This window comes from Mchenga conophoros, linkage group LG7, assembly GCF_057382185.1.
Source record: "Mchenga conophoros isolate Kocher_MC1m ecotype Shallow Benthic linkage group LG7, M_conophoros_male_GT1.1, whole genome shotgun sequence".
Lineage (NCBI taxonomy): Eukaryota > Metazoa > Chordata > Actinopteri > Cichliformes > Cichlidae > Mchenga > Mchenga conophoros.
This window is the reverse complement of record NC_140532.1, coordinates 51,305,440-51,328,554: the sequence shown is the minus strand read 5'-3', so window position 1 is coordinate 51,328,554 and position 23,115 is coordinate 51,305,440. Positions and strand designations below refer to the sequence as shown.

General features: G+C 41.4%; 1 protein-coding gene across 2 annotated transcripts in view; it reads left to right on the top strand.

Moving 5' to 3' along the window:
- The window catches only part of LOC146571079 (carboxyl-terminal PDZ ligand of neuronal nitric oxide synthase protein), a 52,421-nt gene that overhangs the window by 21,389 nt on the left and 7,917 nt on the right, over nucleotides 1-23,115 (top strand). For both annotated transcript variants that reach the window (XM_085280043.1, XM_085280044.1), the window contains 8 exons: nucleotides 7,328-7,420; nucleotides 7,527-7,585; nucleotides 8,887-8,995; nucleotides 9,663-9,804; nucleotides 11,100-11,272; nucleotides 14,586-14,747; nucleotides 15,668-15,872; nucleotides 16,643-16,973. In XM_085280043.1, the coding sequence (XP_085136169.1) occupies nucleotides 7,328-7,420; nucleotides 7,527-7,585; nucleotides 8,887-8,995; nucleotides 9,663-9,804; nucleotides 11,100-11,272; nucleotides 14,586-14,747; nucleotides 15,668-15,872; nucleotides 16,643-16,973 (1,274 nt within the window). The remainder of the gene's footprint in view (nucleotides 1-7,327; nucleotides 7,421-7,526; nucleotides 7,586-8,886; nucleotides 8,996-9,662; nucleotides 9,805-11,099; nucleotides 11,273-14,585; nucleotides 14,748-15,667; nucleotides 15,873-16,642; nucleotides 16,974-23,115) is intronic.

The following is a 23,115-nucleotide window of genomic DNA, read 5'->3' as shown; positions in this document are numbered from 1 at the left end:
TTCACCTTCAGCCTGTTTCTCATTGAGTGCAAGTGCTTGGCATGCTCAGGTTGTTCCTTTGTATTTCCTCCCTTCCCATGTGACTAACCCCGAGTAGCTGCCGTCAGCGCCCTGGGACTGGCTGTCCTTTCACCGTGCCTGTCAGTGACTCACTCAAGCGTGCGCCCATTCTCACTCCAAGGGCGCCAGCGCTCGAGGAGTGCCTGCCTTGGCCCGCACTGGGGCTTAGCTGCTTCTTCTGACAAGTCTGCCTCAAGTGTAGTTGAATCCTCTCCAAAGGTACTCACATCTCACGTCACGCTCGCTGCTTACCATCCGCGGAAGGTTTTCGTCTTGACCTTGCCGCTTTCGTTTCAAACGTAACGACACGATGGCGATCAATCCATGCGCTCCGTTGTATTCGCTTCCCAGACTTTCATTCTTTTCCTCTCCCCCCTGCACAGATGCACGAGCATGAGCTGTGATGGTCAATTCTGTCTGTCAGTCACTGTAAACAGACTTGCGGTGTAAGTAATGAAAGCCATTTATCTAGAAAAGTAACAGCTGGAGGTCCCAGATGGACCTGGTGGAGAGTCGGGACCAGCTGGTGAAGCCTGTATTCCTGGTAGAAGATTGTCACTAAAGTCCCAAAATAAACATGCTGAGGTCAGGTTAAAGAAGAGTAAATGACGGTGAAGCAGCGTAAACAAAGCCCTTCGATCAACACTGTGCCATGTTCTACTGAAGAAAAAAAGCTGCAGTTATTTAACAGCCTCCCGTCTTGCGCGTAAGCCCGCTGTCATGGAGGAGCCCCTATTTAGCAGGCCGTTAAGTATTCTGTTTTCTGCTAACACCCGCTCTCTCTTGAGAAAAGACTGCTGCTGCTCACTGGGGGCTGCAAACAGGAGTAATATCATTACACAGTAGAGAGCAGTCAGCACACGCGTTATTTCTCTTCATTTTGTCCCCTCAAACACACATATATATCTATATATAGAGAGAGAGATATGTAACGTCGCCGGGGTAAAGAAAAATAAAACTCCCCTCCATTTCTGATCTAGGCCAAGGTCGTTTTCCGGGGTAATTGCACCGACACACACATTCCTGCTGACTAACGATGAGACGTGCCAGGAGGTCTGGGCATCTCTGCTATCGTGAGAGTCACTCTGTCCTCCCTGTCTGGCCTCAGGAGTGACCGGCAGCAGCAATTTAAGCTCCACTTTCTATTCAACTCATGCAGCAAAGTACATTTTCTTCATTTTTAATTGAATTTCGTTTTTTTTCCCCCAGTAATTTGATTTCCCACCCCTCTTCCAAAAAAATCTTTATTTTCATGTTAAATGTTCAGCTGTTGGAGTAGCTAGTCTGTCTTCCTGCCTCAGTTCTGCTCCCAACAGTCATCTCATTGTACCCTGAATCCAGGAAAAAAAGCAGTGAAATTCCTTGGAACTCCCCAAATCTGGGGAATTATAATGAAGCCGTTGCTAGGTTGCGATCTATAGGGCCTATTGTGGATTCCTGTATGGATTCAATGGTACAACGGGGAGCATGAGTGACCCACAATGCACCTCGCATTCCACTGCTTTTCAGGATTGCTGAAAGCGGGGAAGGGTTGTGAGTGGGAGTCGGGGGTGCGCCCTTCTCATTCCATGATTTTTATTTGCCCAACCTAAAACCCTCCTCATTTATTCATTCTTAAAATGTCCATTAACATCAAGCAGGAGGGGGAAAAATGTCCTTTTCCAACCTCTCATTTTAATTTTCTCAGAAGCCAGAATTTGAAACATGAATCGAGTAATGTTAACTGTAGGACTCGGTGGCCTTTCATTTAGAGGTTGCTGGCAGGTACCATTTGGGACCCGGAGGTTTATTTACAGTATCTGCAGTGTAATTACTTCCACATAATGACTGGGAGCTCTGTTCTTTGCTCTGCAGCCTCTCAAGAAAAAAGGGATATCAGTCACATCTTTGTCTCTTTTTCGTCTTTATATATGTACAGTAAGAATACTAAGAATAGAAAGATTACTGATCACATTCAGGGTGAAAATGGGCGTTACTTGTATACAAACACTATCTGAATTCTCCCATGATCACCATACAGGGTTAATTTAGGTAGCAGGGTCTATAGTATTATAATGTTTCTGATATCTGTATTTAAGGTAATCTAATGGTTTAATGGAGATTTTTAGCATGTAGCATGGTAACATTTGCTCATTAACACTGAACTAAAGGTGCACCTGACTGTCCAGGCCAGTCAAAGTCCTGGCTAGTCAAAGTCTAGCAGACATTTCAGTGATAAAATGTAGCATCACAGTGACGCTCGAGGGAAAATTAGGAAAGGTAACAGGATTTGTCTTTTGGACATGAATGTCAAAGCTGCTGTAATCCATCCACTAGCTACTGAGATATTTCAGTCTGGGACAAAGTCGTGTACTAACATTGCAGGCCTTAAAACCACATGAATAGATAGTCTTACATATTAAAGCTATTTTCCAAAATTTTAGTATCATTCTGAGGGCATTGCAGTTTGTCAGATAAACAATCTCAAGTATCTGATCTGGCTGCGGCTCTCATTGCCTTGAAGCTATTAAATATTTAATTACTCACAAATTGAAAATGCTCTGTAACCTTTTTTTGTCTTGCCTTCTTATACTTTCCTAATAAAAAGTGATTGATCTCTCTCCTTTGGTTTAATCTTCCTCTGTGTTTCTCTGTTGTAAAATAGCTAGCTCAAAACAAAATATAACAGTGATCTGAAATGTTCTACTGAGAGTGAGTTTTCCCTTCCTCGTTTTGTGCACATAGCAACTTCCATCACTATTCTTTCTGACACTTTCATAATAGATTGCAGAGAGGAAACGCTGACTGGAATTTGTTACGCTGTCTGGGAAGACTGATGAGTCTGAAGGCTTAAATGCTCACATCCAGGCTGAGAACGGTCTGAAGTAAATGCTCTCAGTATGTTCGCCTTGAGCTTTTACATTGCTGTAGTACTGCAACACTCACTGTCAGCATTGCAACTAAAGTTTTATGGTTAAAACCTAAGTCTTTGAAGGGAGATTTTTAGCTCATGTGCCTTTGCATGTCTGTTCAGTCTTCATTAGTCATGCACCTTTCATTACATTTCAGATCTTATTCCTCTCACGTGAGCCTGTAAATCTGGTTACCTAAATTTCTCTAACCTAATTCAGAAAGTTTCAGCATCCGTAGCAGCGCGCTAAAGTGAACTAAGCTCTTCTCTGGAATATCCTGAGGGTTTTCAGAGCTGACATATGCAACGGCTTAGTGCATCTTGTGTCATGAGCTTTTAATTGTTTGTTCTGATGTCAATACCGGGAAAACCATAACAATGCAAGTGCATTAAAAGCCTTAATATTTCAAAACACTTTGCACTTAAGCAAAGAAAATATAAAAATTTCATACTTTGGATGAAGTTGCAAAATCCCACTTTGCTTCACCATAATTCTGGCATAAACTGTGAATTATAAATGAGCTGTGTGAGTGTTCTCACATCCTTGTGCAAGTACAGTATAAAGGTAGTTTCGTGTCTCCTGTTTTGGTGTTTATTAGACCTCACAGTGTAGATCAATGTATGGAGGATATTTTTGTTCTATTTTGTATTCCTCTGTCTTACATTAGATTGGTGTTGCAGATTTTTGTTAGGCTTTGGAACTGTTAGTTAGTGTTAGTACTTAGGTAATTCAATTTTCAGTTCAATTCAATTTTATTTATATAGTATTTATATAGGCTGCTATCATGACCGGTTGGGGGTGAAGGGAGGAAGGCAGGACAAAAAATACTTGGAAGAGTGTCAGAGATTAATATTAACTAATAGCTCGCAAGCTAAAGTATTTTAGTCATTGTCATAGCAGTTGTGTTGTTTAGGTTTTAATTTCTGGTTTATGACCAGACACTAGCCTCATGATGCTAAAGTATGACTCTGATGCTAGTTTGCTGCATGTTAGTATTTAGCTCAGAGCACCTCTATGACTGTGACAGTCCTCTTTTTTTAGCTCTCGGTTTTTTTTATTCCTCAGTCTTACATTAGAAATCTGTTGCAGATAATCCGTTTGGTCTTGGAGCCCCAAAAATCTTTCAGAAGTTAATTCTGTTACTTTCAGGACTTACGTTTAGCTTGTAAGCTAAATTGCTTTAATCATTGTCATAGTAGTTGTATAGTGTAGTCTGTACTATCTTGCTGATAGTGATTTTTTACACAGCGTGGCTCTCAAAAAATAAAGAAATGATTTAAATTCTGGTTTATGACCAAACACTAGCCTTGTGATGCCAAAATATGACAGTAAACACCAAGAATGCATGCTAGTTTTTTTTTCTCATGTGGTGAATTTGCCCTGTAGAGTCTATTATTTCTTGCATGCTCCATTTGCCTGTCACTTTGTTGCTGGAACGTGAAAGTGAATTTCCCCAATGAGGGACAATAAAGAATATTTCTATTCTATTCTAGTATTTAGCTGAAAGCACTGCTATGGCTGTGACGGTACTCTTTTTTTGAATCCTGACTAGAATTTCTTTCTGTTTCTGCAGTGCATTTCTCTGTCCTCTTCCACTTTAAAGACCTGTTCTCTGTTTAATCAGCTCTCTCAGGACTCCTTTCTGTATAATTAGAGACTGAAACTTTAATCACCATGGATCCAGGGCTGAGAGAGCAGGGCAAATAGACACAAGGAGAAAATCATCACAAAACACGGAAACGGGTGACAAAAATGACTTCATCGAGTCACAACAGTTATTTACTCTGTCTTTGGAGACATTCAGAGTGTGAATATATATAAGGTTAAAATACAACACAGATGTGACTCAGAATCATATCTGTTAGGTCTTGAATTCATGAGGCTCAGCTAATTGCTATTTACTACCATTGTGTAGCTGAATTAAAAGGTCACAATTTCCGGGGGGTCCTTACGTAACAACGGTTGTCTCTTAACCTCCTTTCCGGTTGTCTCTTTGTATCTGTTCGCCTCTCCTCCTATGTTCTCTCTTCCATTTTATAGGCTTCTTACCCTTCTTTGTCTCTATACTTTTATTCACATTTATTTTGCATGCCAACATCTTATATTCTCTTCTCTTCCATTCTTTTTACTCATTCAACGAACTGAAGTATAATCACATTTGCAATATAATATAGAAAATTTACTTTTGTCAGACAAGTTTTTTGCTGAGATTTAGAAGAAAATATATGAATCTGACTGCATTTGGATACATGAGTGTACTTTGGTTTTGGTACAACTAGATAAGCAACTTCAATGATGCTGAAGGCTTTTTTTATATTAAGATGGAGGAAGGGGAGCTGTGGAAGTTGTTTAAGTTGAGCTGAGTTGAGTTTTCTAAGCTAATCACAATCATGTTCAACTCCAATCAACTCCAGGCCTTGAGGGTTCCTGCAGGTTTTAGATGTGTCCTTGAACCAACACAGCTGATTTAAATGGCTAAATTAGCTCCTCAACATGTCCTGAAGTTCTCCAGAGGCCTGGTAATGAACTAATCATGTGATTCAGGTGTGTTGACCCAAGGTGAGATCTAAAACCTGCAGGACACCGGCCCTCGAGGCCTGGAATTGCCCACCCCTGTTCTAGATAGTAAGGTCTCAACATTTCCCCTCTGCAGCTGAATTTCATCTCATATTGCAGGCATATGTTACCAAATATAGTCCACAAAATATAGGCATTTTGGGACATGAAAGATGGATGTTTCCTGCGGCCTCACTGTAAGCCATTATAGCTGGTAGCTCACAAGAGTTGCTTCTTATTTATAACTGATCTGAGTCGACAGGCCAGACTTGCTAACTTCCTCGGCAGAGTGCCTGGCCAGCTGATGAGGTGGAAATGTGTTAGTCACTCTGTGCAGACACAGCTGTTGTGTACTTCTCAGCTAACAGAATGGAGACAAACCCATACCCAAGGCCTTGTACTTAAACGTTGTTTAATTTAGTAGGATATTTTGTGTTCCAAGAAGAGATGTGGTTCAGCTCTGCAAGGCCACAGTCTTTATAACACGATACTCGATGTACTCGACTTGCATTGCAGCTGAGGGGCTGTTTTGTCTGTCTCTGAGAGCTTTGGCAAAGTGTTTTTTTTCTTGGCTGCAAATGTTTATCGGACTTGATCAGAATTCTTATTGCAAACTGCCAAGCCATTAAAAATGCTGATAAATTAAAGTGCACTGCTGTTTTTGTTTTAATGCTGATAGATTGTTCTCTTAATGCTGCCACCCTGCCAAAGCAAGACATCTCTCACTGCAGTGAAGAACTGGAGTTGTTGGTATATGTGTGCGATGCGACTGTATAACAAGTATGAAACACAATGTCAGAGTGAATTTTAAGTGAAATACAACAACCAAAATCCCTCTAATCACGTTCAGTGTTGGGTTTGAGCACGTGATTGACTGATTCGGTAGATGCATTAATGAGCAGCTGAACAGGTGTATGTAAAAAGTGACTGGTGAATGTAGTTTCTAAGCATTTTTCCAAAGGTATCTGATTTCATCCTGCATGTGTCTTCAGATAATCATCTGCAAGCAAACAGATGGAATTAGGAAATTGCTATAAAAGACTTATTTTCTATGATCATTCACTATTGTGCAGTCTAATTCTTTTTTTTTTTTTTTTTTTTTTTTTTGCCTGTCCCGTTTGGCTCTTTTGCCATCAGAATTGTTGTCTAAAGGCAAAGAAAGATGCCCAACGGATTTACTTTACCAAATTAACCATCCCAGCCTTGCCGTAATGGTCCATTTGATTCACCTTTTATTGTTTATTTTATTTTCACTTACTGAATACGGGACAGACTTGACTGGGGGAAAGAAGGGGAGAAAGAAAGAGGGAAAGAGAAACAGCTGAGAAGAGGGACGGGGGAGAAGGGCAAAAGACAAAAACCAACAGAATGAGCAGCAGCAGGGAGGCCCCACACTCCAGACCGCAGTCGGACGGCCAACTCCTCCTCCTAGCCCCCCCGCTCCAGCAGGTCGCAGAGAACGGGGGTGAGAGAAGACTCCAAACCTCCCTCCACCCGCTCATTGTAGTGTTGATGCATGTGTGTTCTAAGGTGCATTTAAAACCCAGGAGGGCATGGAGCTACCTGCCAGAGAGCAGCAGGTAAGCGCATAGTCCCTCCTGCTGGCCCTCAATGTCTACGTGTATTTAACCTTGAGAGGTGGGCAACGACGCCAGGGGTGGGGTGTACACCCTGATGGTACTTTTGGTGCAGTCTAATTCTTACTTAGTTAAAGCTCCACTACTGCAGCAGTCACATTTCTATCCTGCAGAAAAGATAAGATGCTCTTTATGTATGCATGATTAATATTCCGATCTACTTTTTTTCATTTACTTTCCCAGTACGAATTCAAGGCCAAGAACATCAAGAAGAAAAAGGTCAGCATCGTGGTGTCTGTGGACGGGGTCAAGGTGATGCTAAGGAAGAAACAGAAGGCAAGCTACCAGAATCCAAAATGACCGTTTTCTCCTGGATTCAGAAATGAAGCACCACCACGAGAATATTAGAACTGAGATATAAGCTCTTTCTTTTCATTCACAGAGAAAGGAATGGACATGGGATGAGAGCAAAATGCTGATCATGCACGATCCAATATACAGGTCAGTGCACCCCTCGAAACAAGTTCATATCTTCATATATAAACAAGCAATAACATCTCATCTTCCCTTTTTCGGTTATAGACTCAGAGGATAAAGCTGCCTGATATTCAGCACAGTCTGTTCTTTGCTCTCTGCATCTTGATGTATGCTTTACCCAAAGTAATTGCTTTGAGTAGACTACAGGTTATACAGTGTACCCCTCTAAGTGGATATTTTGTCCTTTACTGCGGGCCCAGTGGCCTACATTCATAATACATAGGGGACAGCTTATGCATGCACTGTAGTTAGTGAAGCATGTTTCTGTCATTGTTTAATTTTTTTTTAGTCAAACAGTCACCAGTTGACAAGGTGAAGATGTCACCTGCTCCCAAGCGATTTAACTGTAACATGTCAAAATTGTACTGCATATCAGATGCTAGTAGGAGCAAGGTTTGTGTGCAGTCAGAGATTTGAGTGCAAGTTCATGTAAATTATGGATAAATCTGTGGGAGGATCTCATTTGGCAGAACCACACCTCACCAAGGGTCTTAGTGATGTTCAATGTAATTATCCTTTCTGTGTGTGTAAGTGTGCTTTTTGAGCAGTAGGTCGCTATAATTTGTTTGCCTGCTTCCCAGTGGAGACATTTGACAGTAGAGGAGCTAGAAACAGATGAAACATTGACCTGTGCCAGTTTACTGCACTGGCAGTAGTGTAGTATCAACCACGACATAATGTCTGTACAGTATAAGCCACAGTAGTGTAGTACAGTAGCAGGTGTCTTTGAAAAAGCACTTTGAGCACAGTATTGCTCTTTTACTTGATTCTGAAGAAGGTGAATTATTTGTGCTTGATTAATGGCTCCACACCCTCATGATATAGGATTTTAAGACCGATAACAAAGCCAAGGTTCTGCGATCACGTTAAAGCCACTAATATTTTTTTCTTTTAGAAAAAAAAAGTCCCTTTCAGTTGTTATGTGTAGTTATTTATTAATTAATTTATTAACTTATTTATGCTCTGCCTGGCTCTGCTGATTGTTTGTGACACTCCAAACACACGTTGCCAGTGGGGAAGTTGCAAAGTGCCCTCCGGTGGACAAACTATGCAACATCAACATAGACAAAGTAGTTGAACGGTGTTTCTCCTGTTTTTTTCAGCCATAATAAACGCCAATACTGAATTATTTGCAGATAAGCAAAAGGCAAATATCCTGGCGCTGCTAAATCAGTGGGGCTCCACTCATTTATTTGCTATTAGATACAAATGCCTAATATTAAAAGGCAAGAGAGTTTTTTTTAAATCAGCTGTTGTGTTTTCAGGATTTTCTACGTATCACATGACTCCCAGGACTTAAAGATCTTCAGCTACATTGCAAGAGATGGCTCCAGTAATTCCTTCAGATGCAACGTCTTCAAGTCAAAGAAGAAGGTACAGTTTGACTGGCTCACACGTCTTCTAACCAGACTCATGAAAAGCTTATTATGGGTCCCCGCTATGTCCACTATGATAGTTACAGCCATTTGAAGTTAGGGCCAGCAGAGCTTGGTTACAGGGGCATAGCCGCCTTTAGAGGCAGAAGAAAGAAAACACTGTGCAGAAGACATCAGGTCTGGTAGTTTAGTATTCTGTGATTTTCACTTTGCTGTTTCATTCAAGAATATTTCATTCTGATGATATCAGCTCTGTTATTCGATATTTGGTTTTAAATTTGATTTAAGATTCAATTTGTAGTGGCTTATTTAATATTCGGTGGCTTACCAGATCCACAGCATGCTGTGAATACAGAACAGATGCACTCAAGGACAAAGATTACAGCTGCATATTTGAGACAAGGATTTCTTTACTTTTCCCCATTTTAGGTTCTTTTTATATGTCCGCAGTTTTTTTGCAAGTTACTGCTGCTCTGGTTTTTACATCAGTCATGAAAATTGTGCCACAAAGGGGATTTTGTTTTTGTCCAATTCATAAAATGTCAAAATTACTAATAGTTCATATTTAAAACTTGTATTAGGCTGATCAGTGTAACTGACTTATTATGCTGTACTTCTGCTATAAGCATTGATTTCTATCACAATGTTCCTCTTTTCTGTGGCAGACACAGGCCATGCGTATGGTGCGAACAGTAGGTCAGGCGTTTGAGGTGTGCCACAAGCTCAGCCTGCAGCACGCCGAGCAGGACGCTGACGGGCAGGCTGACGGAGAAAGTGACAAGTCAACAGAGGAGCCCAGCAGCCACGGTGAGGACAACATGATGAGATTTACTAATTTTTCTGTCAGTTCTAATTCAGCTTACTATCTACACGTTTATTTATTTATTATAATAAATATGACATTAAAATGGAGCAGCACTGTTACCTCACAGCAAGATGTTCCTGGGCTCAAATGGCCATGGACACTCCGTGTTTGGGTTATCTCAGAGCACTCCGGCTTCCTCCCAAGACATGCAGTTAGTGAAGTTAGGTTAACTGATGATTCTAAATTGCCCATAGGGCTACAGGTGAGTACTAATAGTTGTCTCTCTCTGTGTTAGCCCTGCACCAGATTGGCGACCTGTCCAGGGTGTACCCCGCGCTTGCCCTATTGCACCTGATCTAAATGCTATAATATACAGTTGGTGCAAAATTTCCATAAAAACATCAAGAGAAAACTGAAAATATTATTACGGTTTTACTTAAGCTTACACTTGATTGAGATGGAGATGTTGATATATACATAAAAGTAGAGGAAGGTCGGGAAAGTCATCAGTTTGGCAAGTTTCTGGTCATAAACCAAAGCTGGGTGACATGAAAAATCAGGAGATTGCCAGCATAATCAGTATTAGTGCTTAGGATTTTCTGGAAACATGACTGTTTGTGTATATTGTGGACTACAGTGTATGTTTTTAAGGACTTTAAAGAACATAGATTTTTTTTTAAAGGCAAGCTTAAAAATAAGAAAAGAAACCATTCCACGTTAAATTTGGTGAACACTGGAAAAGTGAGTATTTATGAGCGACATTGGTCACTTAGGTTTGACTTTGCCTTTCTTCAGTCTGATTACATGCTTTTTCATGGCATAAATTGAACTGTCAAATCTCTCCATCCGATTCATTTAGAACGGTGATTGAATGGTAACAGGCACATGACTGGTTACACCGGGATGTAAATGAATCTAAGGAACAACTTTAAGATAATATGTAATGTTTGAGTGTTTTCCAAGGCCTCGTGCTGAGTACAGTTTGTGTAGGTAGGATGGGGGAAGCAGTGGGAAAGATTCCCATGCTTACAGCTTTCAGGTTACTGGAGAAAAAAAAACTGGGTGATTGCCAGTGTTGCATGTAATGAGGGTAATTTTCAAAGTGACTGAAATGTTATCTGACATAAGAGAGCTATTCATGATGTGTGTGCTTGAAATAGCATTATTATAGAGTTATATAAATTTGGGCCGTGTTTGTTTGATAGGCGCTTGTTCAGTAAATGACTCTTTAAGTTGGACATGTGAGAGAACATCTAGCATGTACCAGATGTGGACATTTTTGTGTATTCCTCTACAGGTCGCACACTGACGGGGGCAGAGCGAGGGGAAGATGAGCAGGACAGCAAACATGAGGGACGGCGAGGAGGAGAAGATCCTGCAGCTGGCAGCTCTCTGTGTGAGAAGGCAGTGAGCGAAATTCTCCAGAGCTTGGCTGAACTCAACGTCGTCAAGCCTGGACAGACCATCATGGTAAGATACTGTAAGACAAAGCTGGAACAGGTTTGACATATCAGGTACATGAACATACAGAAACATGTTGTTTTATTATTCATGAAGCTCAGGATATTTCACCTAATACACAGGTTTTTATTTTATGATATATTTCCCTTTCTGAAAAGCCATCAGTCTTACTCTGTATTGCACACAGAAGTTATGGTAACATTTTGTATGTCAGCATCTTATTTATTTTTCAAACTCACACGATTACATTTGGACAACACGTTAGAGCTGGAAGGGTTTATTTCCCATTTCCAGCATTAAGAGAATGAAATAAATTCCAGCCGAACAGCCTCGTTCACATACAGTCTACTGCAATAAGTGGACGCATACATTCATTTGATTACTGTAGAGAGGCAGTTTTTGTTGTTTTATTGGAGGTAAGGTAAGATGAGCATGGGAGCCAGTCGATGGTATCGGTTCCTTCATCCTCCAGAAACGTGCATATTTTTGCCACATGAAGCCCAGCATTGTCAGGTGGAGCCCAGAACTCATTGCACCAACACAGGGTCTCATGATGGATCCAAGGATTTTATCCCAATACCTAATGACAGTCAGGGTGCCGTTACTTAGTTTGTAGCAGTGTATGCATCCCTCCATGGATATGCCTCCTCAGAGCATCACTGACGCACCACCAAACCAGTCAGACAGATAACATAACGTTCTCCATGGCTTATCCAGACCCTTTCATGTTTGTCACATGTACTCTGGGTGAACCTGCTGCCATCTATGAAAAGCACAGGGCACTAGTTTTAGCTCCACTTCTGATATTTCATGACAACTGCCAGTCGGGCTCCATGGTGTCAGGCAGTGAACACAGGGCCCACTAGAGGATGACAGGCCCTTAGGTCACCCTCGTGAATACTACTTCTGATTGTTTGGTCAGAGACGTTCATGCTGGTTGTCATTTTGTAGCTCTGGCAGTTCTCATCCTTTTACTCCTTACACAAAGGAGCAGATACCTGTCCTGCTGATGGGTTAAGGACCTTCTACAGCGCTGTCCAGCTCTACTACAGCAATTGTCTGTCTCCAGGAATCTCCTCCATGCTATTGAGACCGTGCTGGGGGACAGCAAACCTTTTGGCAATGGCACGTGTTGATGTTGAATCCTGGAGGAGTTAGACTCATGCTACCATTTCAATGGCCTCCACCTACAAAACAGTCAATAATATAAAGCGCCTTGAGGCGACTGCTGTTGTGATTTGGCGCTATATAAATAAAATTGAATTGAATTGAATTGAATACAAAACCATTTCTGTTTTGTGTCCCATTGTTCCCCCTCTGTCGATAATTTCATTAACACCAAAGCAGCTGAAACTGATCAACACCCCCCTAACTCACCTGATCCATATCCCACAAATTAACCGACTTGATGCTGTACTCTGATTAAAAATTCCCCTTTCAATTTAATGCAACAATGAGAAACAAGCTAAAAAAAAAACTGCCTTAATTGGCATCATTCATAAGCACAATCTCAGTTATAACAAAAAGTCTGTTTGTTTTGAAAAATCACACAAAGACCCGTATAAAACAATGCCCGTGTTTTATACGGGAGTATATATTTCCACCACATTTTCCATGTGGAAGCTCCTGTTTTATTTCTGACACTGGCTGTAGGGGTGAGGCAGGAGCTTTCACACTGTAATGATGACTTTCATTTTTGCATCAAACGGCTTCTACCTTTGTAGCTGCAGGGCATCAACTCTGATTCATTGCTTTGGCTCTAGTGGTGTTTTGATACTATAATCTAGGCATATCACTGCCAAATGGCTCATTGAACTAAGTAAGTACAGTATAGTGCTTTCTCATCTACTGCAGTACCTGACCACATCACTGACTGCAGATCTTCATGACTAATAAAAGATGCTATTTGGCAGCCTATTGTAGACATAAAATAACCTGATAACTCTTGCATGAGGTGGGAAATAATAGATTTTGGTTAGATTGTGTTTAACATGTGGCAGAGCTTGAATCCCTGTGAAATTAAAAGCTGACAATGATCTTTCTTTATGGTTTTGAGAGCAATAGGAGGAAAAGATGCAAAGGCTTTGGTGTGTTCTGATGTCTTGCTTTTGGATTTGTCACCAGGACCAAGTGTGGCAAGCACAGTTGTTATCATGCTACTAAAAGAGGGAGAGTGCAATAGGAGCAAGGAACCTGAATATTTTTGCTGGCTGGGTACGGGCGACACTTAATCCCAAAAACCCAGCGTGTTCCCTTTGATTTTCTGAGAAACGCCACCGTAATCCCATTGAGGGGTTCACCAACATCTGCACCATGAAGATAAGCAAGGAGGGAATAAGAGAGAGTGAGCAGCTAGTAAAAAAATAGATGAGGGAAGGAATAATGAGAGATATTGGATATCAGGAAAGACGTAAAGTAAAGCTGACAAAGGGACTGGCTGTATTTGAATGCCAGGATGATAACACTCACCACAAGGGTGGGAAAGAAATGAACAGAAATGCCCCTGACACCATCTGAAGTGTTAAATCAGCTTGCTGTTTTGAGTGTATTTTTTGTTAGACAACTACTAACACTGATTTTCATCAGTTTGAAGCTTTTTCATAACTTTTTTTAAGCTAATAATGTACATTTAAAATGTTATACATTACAGTGTTCTGCCTGCCCTCTAGTGGTGAGATGTGGCATTTTCTTTTCTTTTCATTTCATTTTAGTAATAATAAGTGGTGTAATTATACACATATAAATCTTGTGTTTTATATGTTTTACATGTATGTTCTGTCATGAAACCATCACCACACATACAGACACACACACAACCTCCATTTCTTGATGACTGCAAATACCCCAGATGCAGAAACCCACAACCTATCTGCCTTTCTTACTGTGCAAGGCAGGAGGGGAAGTGAAAAGCTACTTAAGGAATGCCCTATATCTCCAGGAAATTTTTATGCTACCAGAGATCATCTGGAAAATCGTTAAAAATGTGTTACAGGACAGATGGAGGCAGGATGGAAGGAAACGAGAAAATCATATGGTAATGAGCATATAGCTTATAGAAGTGGCATTACAGCAGGGGCCCCTCGGGAGCTCAGTGGATGACTATCTTGATCTTGGGGACAGAACAGGAAAGTCTATATCCCGCTAGTATGGTAATTGCATTAATCTGTCCAAGGTCTATAAATAGGTCATGTTATGCAGCTAGGACATGCAGCTAGCAGCTCCGTGGGTTCTGAAGGCTCGAACCTCATACCTTCGTCCCAAGCCAGCCTGTTTTCATCAATAAGTGTGTTTTTTTCTCTCCGTGTTGTTTGTCTGGGGTTAGGACTTCGATCGAAGGTCCCTCTTCACTGTGACATCCCAAGGCATTACTCCCAGCAGCCCTTGCTCTCCTTCTATTACTCCGCTGGCATCACAGCACTACCTGCAGCTTCTTCAGCAGCAGCTGCAGCAGCAGCAGCAGCACACACATGTGGCTGTTGCTCAGGTAAGAATCACATACACACAGTCTTACAGGGTGTACAGCATTAGACACACACAAAAATCCCAAAGTACAGAATACTTTTTAATCCTCTGCTGTACATGTAATAAAAATACAGATTCAGAGCTTTATGATGAGATTCACTGTAACTGGACTTAGCTGCACGTCAGATATTAAGTGGTAAATGTCTCTATTCACACTTCATAAATAACTAACATTTAAAAAATATTCTTTTATGTTTTTTATTATCGTCTTCTACCAGCAGGATTTCAGATTATTAGAGGCACTTTGAAGATGGCATTTCATTACTCAGAATTAAAATAAATGATTTTTGCTATTGCCAGTAACTTTTTAGGTTGATCCTGGCTCATGCTGTGAATTTGCCTAATGGCAAAAATGACTAAACTTCCTTTGGCCTATTTAGAAACGTACATGGATAATGCACAAAAATAAGGTAGACTTTTCTCTGCTTCACCCCAGAGCACATTCCGAATTTGCATAATGAGAAAACAGCAACAAACAGTTTATTACCTGCTTCTCTGTGTTTCTCATATTAATGTTGTCCCACTAGAGGGCAGAACTGACACAGTAATGGAAGGACAGTTATTGCAGCTTAATATCTCACTGCCTGGGCTGAAACATAGACACACAAATGATGATAACAAAACATTTGAATGCAGTAAGTCTTCTGCACCAACCACTTAGTCAGTCTTAGACCCAAACAGCCAGAATGTCAGCACTTCCCATTGCAGTCTAGTTATTATAAATATAGAAAGTAACGTAAATCTAAATTTGTCTCCGCAAAATTCTGGAGCTTATGCCGGGTGCGATGTATAAGAACACTGTTTATGTTTCCATTTTGCACGCTCAGGTCAGAAATGTTCCCACTCAAACAAAACACACCTCGGCCTTTGTTCTCTCTCCAGGTACAGCTGCTGAAAGATCAGATGGCAGCAGAGACCGCCGCTCGTATCGAGGCTCAGGCCCGCGTCCACCAGCTGCTGCTGCAGAACAGGGATTTGCTGCAACACCTGACCCTGCTCGTGCAGCAGCTGAAAGAGCTGGAGGCCCGCGCCCTGAAAGCAACACACCCAGGGCAGCCGCAACAGGAGCTGCAAGCTAATGGACACGGTAGGCGACTGGAGGGGTGACTGCTGAGAACAGCATGTTGCCTTTTGAGTAATTTGTTGTCAGGTCAGGTTGTCTATGTGCTGCGGTCTTGATTGCTCACTCCTTTTTTTTTTTTGGCCTGTGGATGAAAGTCACGACACAAGCCACGCTCACTCACCGATTTCCCGCGCCTGCCAGCATTGTCATCTGTGCTTGTGGTGATGGAAGATGAAATTTCAGCATAAACTGTCGAGCAATTCAGCCTGGAGAAATTTAACCAAACTGAAAAGGAGTGTGTGGCTGCCAGCCCGACAGATGACATTTTACGTTGAAAGGACTACTGCGCTTTTATACAGGCTTGAAAATTAAAATCGAGAACCATGCATCAACCCCATACTGTGTTATCCCCCCCCCCACGCATTCCCGTGTAACGCACAGTGGCATAAATCATACTGTGCGCAGTGGATTAAAAACACTTCCCCTCAGCAATATCTTACTTCTCAGTGAGAAGGTGATGATAACAGCCTTTATTCTTTGTTCTTTTTCAGCTAAAAGAATGAAACTAACTAGAGGCAGAGCTGTCAGTCTCTACATTAGTTGTGTTGGCTTAGAGAAAATCTTGCTGACCTCAGGTGCGGCTGGCCTGAGATCAGTGCACAACCAGATCTTTTTCTATAATGAAAGTTAGAAATCTTAACAAACTATTCTAAAAAGTCTGCATGCTGGTTACAGGTGACTCGTGTCATTAAACCTCTTGTTGATTTGTCTCCCATTTTTTCTGTTTTTCTCAGATGGCCAGCAGTCATCAGGTGGCTTAGTTTCAGCATCAGCAAAGTCCCTGTCCTTAAATCTGAAGAATCACTACAGTCAGACCCTGGACCACCTCATCACCTCCACGCCCTCACGGCTGTTCGAAACCTCGCCCCTGTCGCCCACCCAGGTGGGCTGTGCTGAGTCCTACCTCAATCTGCTTAACATGGAGAGCGGCGTCAAACCACCAGCCTCAGCCAACAATGACCTGGACCCCTTCATCAGAGCAAATGGCGCTGTGGAAGACAAGGAGATGTCCGGCAATGAGATTGTCCCGTTCACATCCCGAAACTCTGCCAGCATGGATGAAAAGTAAGACTGCTGTCTTCATGTTTATTGTAAAGAAAAAGACAATACTGGGTGGCTGGAGTGAAGCAATTACATATACATACATACAGAAATTTCTGTTTTGCTGTAACGCTATTACAAACAACAAATTGGCTTATCCCAGCATTGGGAAATTGTTCATATCACTTCCTCAAATACACAAGAGTGAGAATTCTTTTATACAAGAATTCAGAGAGTGGAGGACATCACATGCAGTTGCCTGAGGGGGGAATTTGGTATATGAAAATTCCTTGGCTATCTAGCCTAGGCAAAGCCCTGCCACTAACAGTTCAGAGTCTGTGCCTTCACAGCAGTGTGATCAACATAGCACTGTTTGTTGGTAATAGCAGCAGCGATGTATCCACCAGATAGTGGTGGGGCGTGGAGATTTTGCTCATCCATCTCCCATGTCCATGATGACAGAAGAGAAATACGGCTTGTATAGTCAATCAGTCGTTTTACATATCAGGAGATAAGAACAAAAATTATGTGGCTTTTAAAATAAAGTAAAATTCAGATGAACAACTACAGATGCCATATTGCACTGTGTAGTTATTTAATTAGTAAAAGTTCAAATGCACATGCTGTGCATAAAAATTTATCTACACCTTCATTGCTTCTAAAGGAGTTAAGAGGGTAATTAGCAGCCGGGTGCTGCTAATCAAATGCATTTGATTTATTCATCATCAGCAAGTGTGAGCACCTCTCTAAAAGGAAACGTTTTGGCAGTTTTGCTGGTCTCGAGCATGCAAGTGTGTGTGTTAACGAAATGGCGAGGAGGAAGGGCATTAGCTCTGATCTCAAAGAGGCAATTGTTGCTGTCATCAATCTGGGAAGGGTTATAAAGCCATTTCCACACAAGTTGTCCATCATCCTACAGTGAGAACGATTATTTAAGAGTGGAAAATATTCCACACACTTGCCAGCCTTCCCAGGAGCAAATTCACCCCAAGGTCAGACTGTGCAATTCTCAGAGAAACTACAAAAAAACCCAAGAGCTACATCTCAGACTCTACAGGCCTCAGTTGGCATGTTAAATGTTAAAGTTCATGATTGTACGATTAGAAAAACGCTGGAAAAGTATGACTTGTTTGGAAGGGTTGGTAAGAGAAAGCCTCTTCTCTCTAAAAAGAATGCGTAAGCATGGCTTAAGTTTGCAAAGTTGCACCTAAACAAATCTTGAGAATTCTGCAAAAATCTCCTTTGGACAGGTGGAGGGGTGTTTGGTTTAATGCACAGTGGCACATTTGGTAAAAAACAAACCAAATTGGAACTCATTCCAACTGTCAAGCACGGTGGAAGAGTGGTGAGGATTTAGGCTTAGTGTGCAGCCACAGGACCTAGTCACCTTGCAGTCAGCATTAACTCTGTATACTAGTATTCTAGAGTTAAATGTGAATGATGTGGAGTATTATAAAAAACTGAAAAGTAATAACAAGCAGAACTTTGTTTCAAAGAAGTTGATTGGATTGGTAACCTTTAACGACGCTAGCAGGCGGGTTTTGCTAACTTTGGACTGAACAGCATTAGCTGTTTCTCCTGTTAAGTTAAACTAAGGAGTATAGATTGACATTTAGCACACATATCCTCGTCCAACTTGCTGAACATTTCCCCCGAACGTTAAGCTCCTTTAATGGCCATGCATGCTGCTTATGTCAGTTTGTGTTTGGGGTAACCAGGCTACGCAGCGACATACACATCCGCTAGCTTTCAGTGTTATTAGCGGGGAACAGCTCGACTCAGCAGAAAACGCCTCCAGCTAATCAAAGTGTGACTGCAGTCAGGGGATTACAGAACACGGGGGAGAGAAGGTTTCGGGTTAGACAAACAAAGAGGGGATTGGAGTTGCTCATGAGAGGGAATGAGATTTAAGAGAAACACACGAAACTCCATCAGCTCTAAACTCTGGCCTCGTGTTTCTGTTTCATGAAACAAACTCATGTTGAGAAGCCATTAAACCACACATCGAGAGAATAAGGACAGTAAATGTGATCGTTTTCTTGCAATAATTCATTATTAATGTGTTTTGCTTTTCAGGCTTACTCGAGGCTCCATTTCTCGCTTGCACATTTTATCTTGTGAATTGCTTTTACTACCTTACCTTTGACTCAGCATCTAAATTGTCTGGCATGCCGCCCAGTGATACCTGTGCACGCACACACACACACACACACACATGCCTTGCAAACATATATAGAACTACTGTGTATAATCACTTTTTAATTAGGTTTAAATGCTCTTAAAACCCCTCCTGCTCTAAACTTTTACTACAAAAGATCCAGGAGAGTTCTCAGTCAGGATAAACTCTTTTAGTAATTTCCTTTTTATCCAGTTTCCTTTTCCTTTCATTCACACACTTAAATTGGCTCTACAGAGCATCTTTAAGATGATTTCAAAACAGTGAAGGAGGAAAATGGGAAGTTGACCTGGCAGATTGCTTGTGCTTATCCAGACTCATAGCCTGTGGTTTCGTCCCAGCCAGTCCCCACTCACATCCATTCACAACCTGAAACTCTACCCTGCTACTATCTTTTTTTTTTTTGCATAAGCAAAAGAAAAAACAAAGGTTAACCTCAGACGTCTTCCAAAGAGAAGCGTCCTGTTACTGTACATTTCCATCTGAATATTGAATTCTTCTGGGAGTGTGCGGCTCGCATGCAAGGCCCTCTCGCTCCCGCTGTTTCACTGCCCCACCACATTTTCTATTTTAAAAGATGAAGTAGCTCAGGAACTTACCACCAAAGTGACTTTTCTCTGGCTGCCACCCTCCTCCTCCTCCTCCTCCTCCTGTATTGGCTTGTGTTAGCGTCCTCTCCTGAGTGACATCATCTTTATGTAAAAAGCAATCTTGAAATTTGATGCCCGGCTCTTACACAAACGACATACAAAAGGGATGAAAGTCAGGGTTACTGCTGAGCAGAAGAAATACACAACAAACAGTTTTGACCTTTTTTGCTGTTTAGATTAGGTGATGTGATGAAGCTTATGTAGCCCAGCCAGATCTTGTAAATTTGCTACAGCATAGGAAAAATAGAGGGGAGGTGGGGGCGGCAGTGGAAAAATGGAAACTTCATCTCCTTTGTGTTATTGTGCCCCCCCACCCCACCCGTTTGCCAAACTCCTTTGCATTACCTTTGACGCAGTGAGACGCCTCCTGTGTCTGCCCTCCCCCACCCGCTGCATAGCAAATTTTATTGCTTCCATTTGCTTTTGTTTTCTGGATTTCCCCAGCGGATCAATGTTTACAGCCTGAGTGGCCCAATTTTATGTTCTGCGAATGACTAGACAGGTCCTCCAGTGCCATCTTCTCCCTCCCATCTCTTCTTTACCCCCCTCCCCGCCCTCCCTTGCTCCCATATCTAGCACTGGTCAAGCAGAGTGACAGAATCTATTGGCACTGTTAATGCAAAATCACCACGCATTATCCTACAAATTCATATGTGTGTTCTTCAGCTCGCCAGCTGTCCCCGGTGCTTTATGTTGCCGCTTATAGCGTTCGGTGTATAGCCAGCCGTGTAGTGAGTCAACCTTTACACAACACGAGTGGGATCAAAACAGGATGTTATAGTAGGCTTAAAATACACTTTGTTGCCACAACTTTGAGCTGAGTAAGAGGATGACTAAAGTGAGCGGAGACTCCTGAGTGCACGGACGTTTGTACAAAATGTTGAGTCAATCCATACGTTAGTGAGATATCTCTACCTGGACCAAAGTGGTAGACAGACCAAAGATTGACATCCCTTGAGCCACAATGCTGCTAAAAGCTGCAGCCTGCCCACACAGAGCTCAGACAGAAACATATAGTAGCCAGCTTATATTCACAAGTGAGTCATACTTTCCCGTGGCATACACTGCACTGTATACACTGCATTCTCTTCCACTCTCTCCGACAGGACTGCATGTTGCATAATCACATTTCCTGACCTATCTCATGATATTCCTTTCTCCTCCATCTTTTCTTCATTTTGCTGCTTCATCACATCATGGTCTCTGTTTCCGAGCTGCACTATCAGACCTCGCCGGCTGATAATTTGATTGCACAAATGTGATGGGAGCGTACTGGATAATGGTTTTAGGCATTTGGGCAGAACCCATACTGTCCGCTGAATTTGCATGCTGTTTTTCACAAACAGTTACTGTAATGTTTTTTGACAGTTTTTCAGCAAGATTCATTCGTGCCTTCGGACTCAGATTGGGCTGAATGTGATGTCTGCAAAGCTGGAAAGTTTGTAAGAATGAGCTTTGACAGGCACTCAAATTGGCAGGTTTCTGCTTTTCAGAAAAATTAGTGGAATTTTGAAGTTTTGCAGACTTTCACGTTCGTCCATCTACAAACTTAAACGTCCCACACGGACATCTAACCAACACCCTCGACTGGGGTTAAGTGTTAGTTTCTGTAGAAAAACAAGATGCTTTTACAAAGGCCCAGCGTCCCCTTTGAGTTTACACGTCCTACTTCTTTTCTTCTTTCTCTTCGTGATTGACTGCTTTGTTCCTTTTTATTTAATGGTTAAAAAATTAGTCATGTGTACTTAGGTTGTAAATAAATGTTTTAAAAAGCCTTTGCTCCTCTCTCCGCTCTGTTCGTTTATTTTCATGTGAGATTTATTAGTTCAAGAACAGACAGTGAAAAGGCTGTCACATATCTTTGGTAGTAAAATAATTCAGGGAAAAGGCACTGGTACTCCATCTACTAACCATTTCTTAAGTAATAGACTTGTCTGTGGAAAGTTTTTTATTAAGAAGATATTTTGTTTTTGTGATATTTTTGAGTTATGGAAGGAAAATTAATCACTACTTTGCAGATTTATCATGTGCCACCAAGTAGCAATGCACCAATCCAATCTAATGGAGTCCAGTCGTGAGCTCAGTTCAGTCCTGACTCGAAAAACTGGATTGGATTGGATGTCAGAGCTGGCACATTTCAGTTCAAACCATGCATCATTAGCTGCTAGCAGGATCGCTAACGTAGCATGTAGAAAGCTAGCAGCAAAGCGACAGCAGCTTGGAGATATTTTACTGTAGCTACACCAGCAGCTTTTGTTTTCTCTGCAAGTTTTTAATTTAACCACAAATTATTTTCAAGCGAGGTAATTATTGACATTATTTATGCATGCCTAAAGTAGTTGACTTGCATTGCTGTTCTAAGGCAATTGACAGGCCTCAAGGTTTTGTGTTCTGTCCAGTTTTTACAGATTACAATACATGAAAAAAATGCAGTAACTTATAGTGCCAGAATAACCAGCACAGTGAATGACAGTAATCCTTTCAGTTTTAAGTAAATTCCAAATTCCAAAAATGTTAGAATTGCTGTGAAAATGTAAATAAACGAACAAAATTCTGTAAAATGGTATTAGCGCTTTTTGAATTTGACAAAAGCCAAAAAGGCTAGAAAAGTAAGTAGCACTACAAAGAAACAGCTGTTGGGGGGAATAACTAGGTTAACAGGTCAGTAACATGGTTTTTACAGGCAGTGGTTTCACTGGTCTGCAAAAACCTGGTGCTACAAATTGTGGAAAAGTTCAGAATAATGTAAAATTGTGAAGAATTTGAGAAAAGCATCATCAGTAGTACATAGCATTGTCAAAACACTAAGAAAATCTGGAGAAATCTCTGTGCGTAAGAAAGAAGGATAAAAATCAATACTAGATTTCCATATCTTCTGGCCTTCAGGAAGCAAGGCATTAAAAACAGGCGTGATTCTGTCTGTAAAGTCACTGCGTGGGCTCAAGAACACTTCCAAAAGTATTTGTCTGTAAACACAGTTCATTTTGCCATCCACAAATAGAGGTTAAAGCTCTAACATTCAACAAAGTGCCCATATGTGAACACTGCTCAGAAATTCTGCTGTCTTCTCTGAACCAACGCTCATTTCAAATAGACTAAATTAAACTGTAAAATTGTTCTGCGGTTGGATAAACTGAAATTATTTTTGGAAAACGTGGACACTGCATTCTCTGGAGTAAAGAATAGAAATTGCATCTCTGATTGTATTGGGGGTGCATTATTGTCTGCATAATTTGCAGTTTGCACATCTCAAAAGCATCATGAGTGCTGAAAGGTGCAAACAGGTTTTGCAAGGAAGGCATTTCATATTTTAGATAGACAATCCTAAACCGCTTACTGC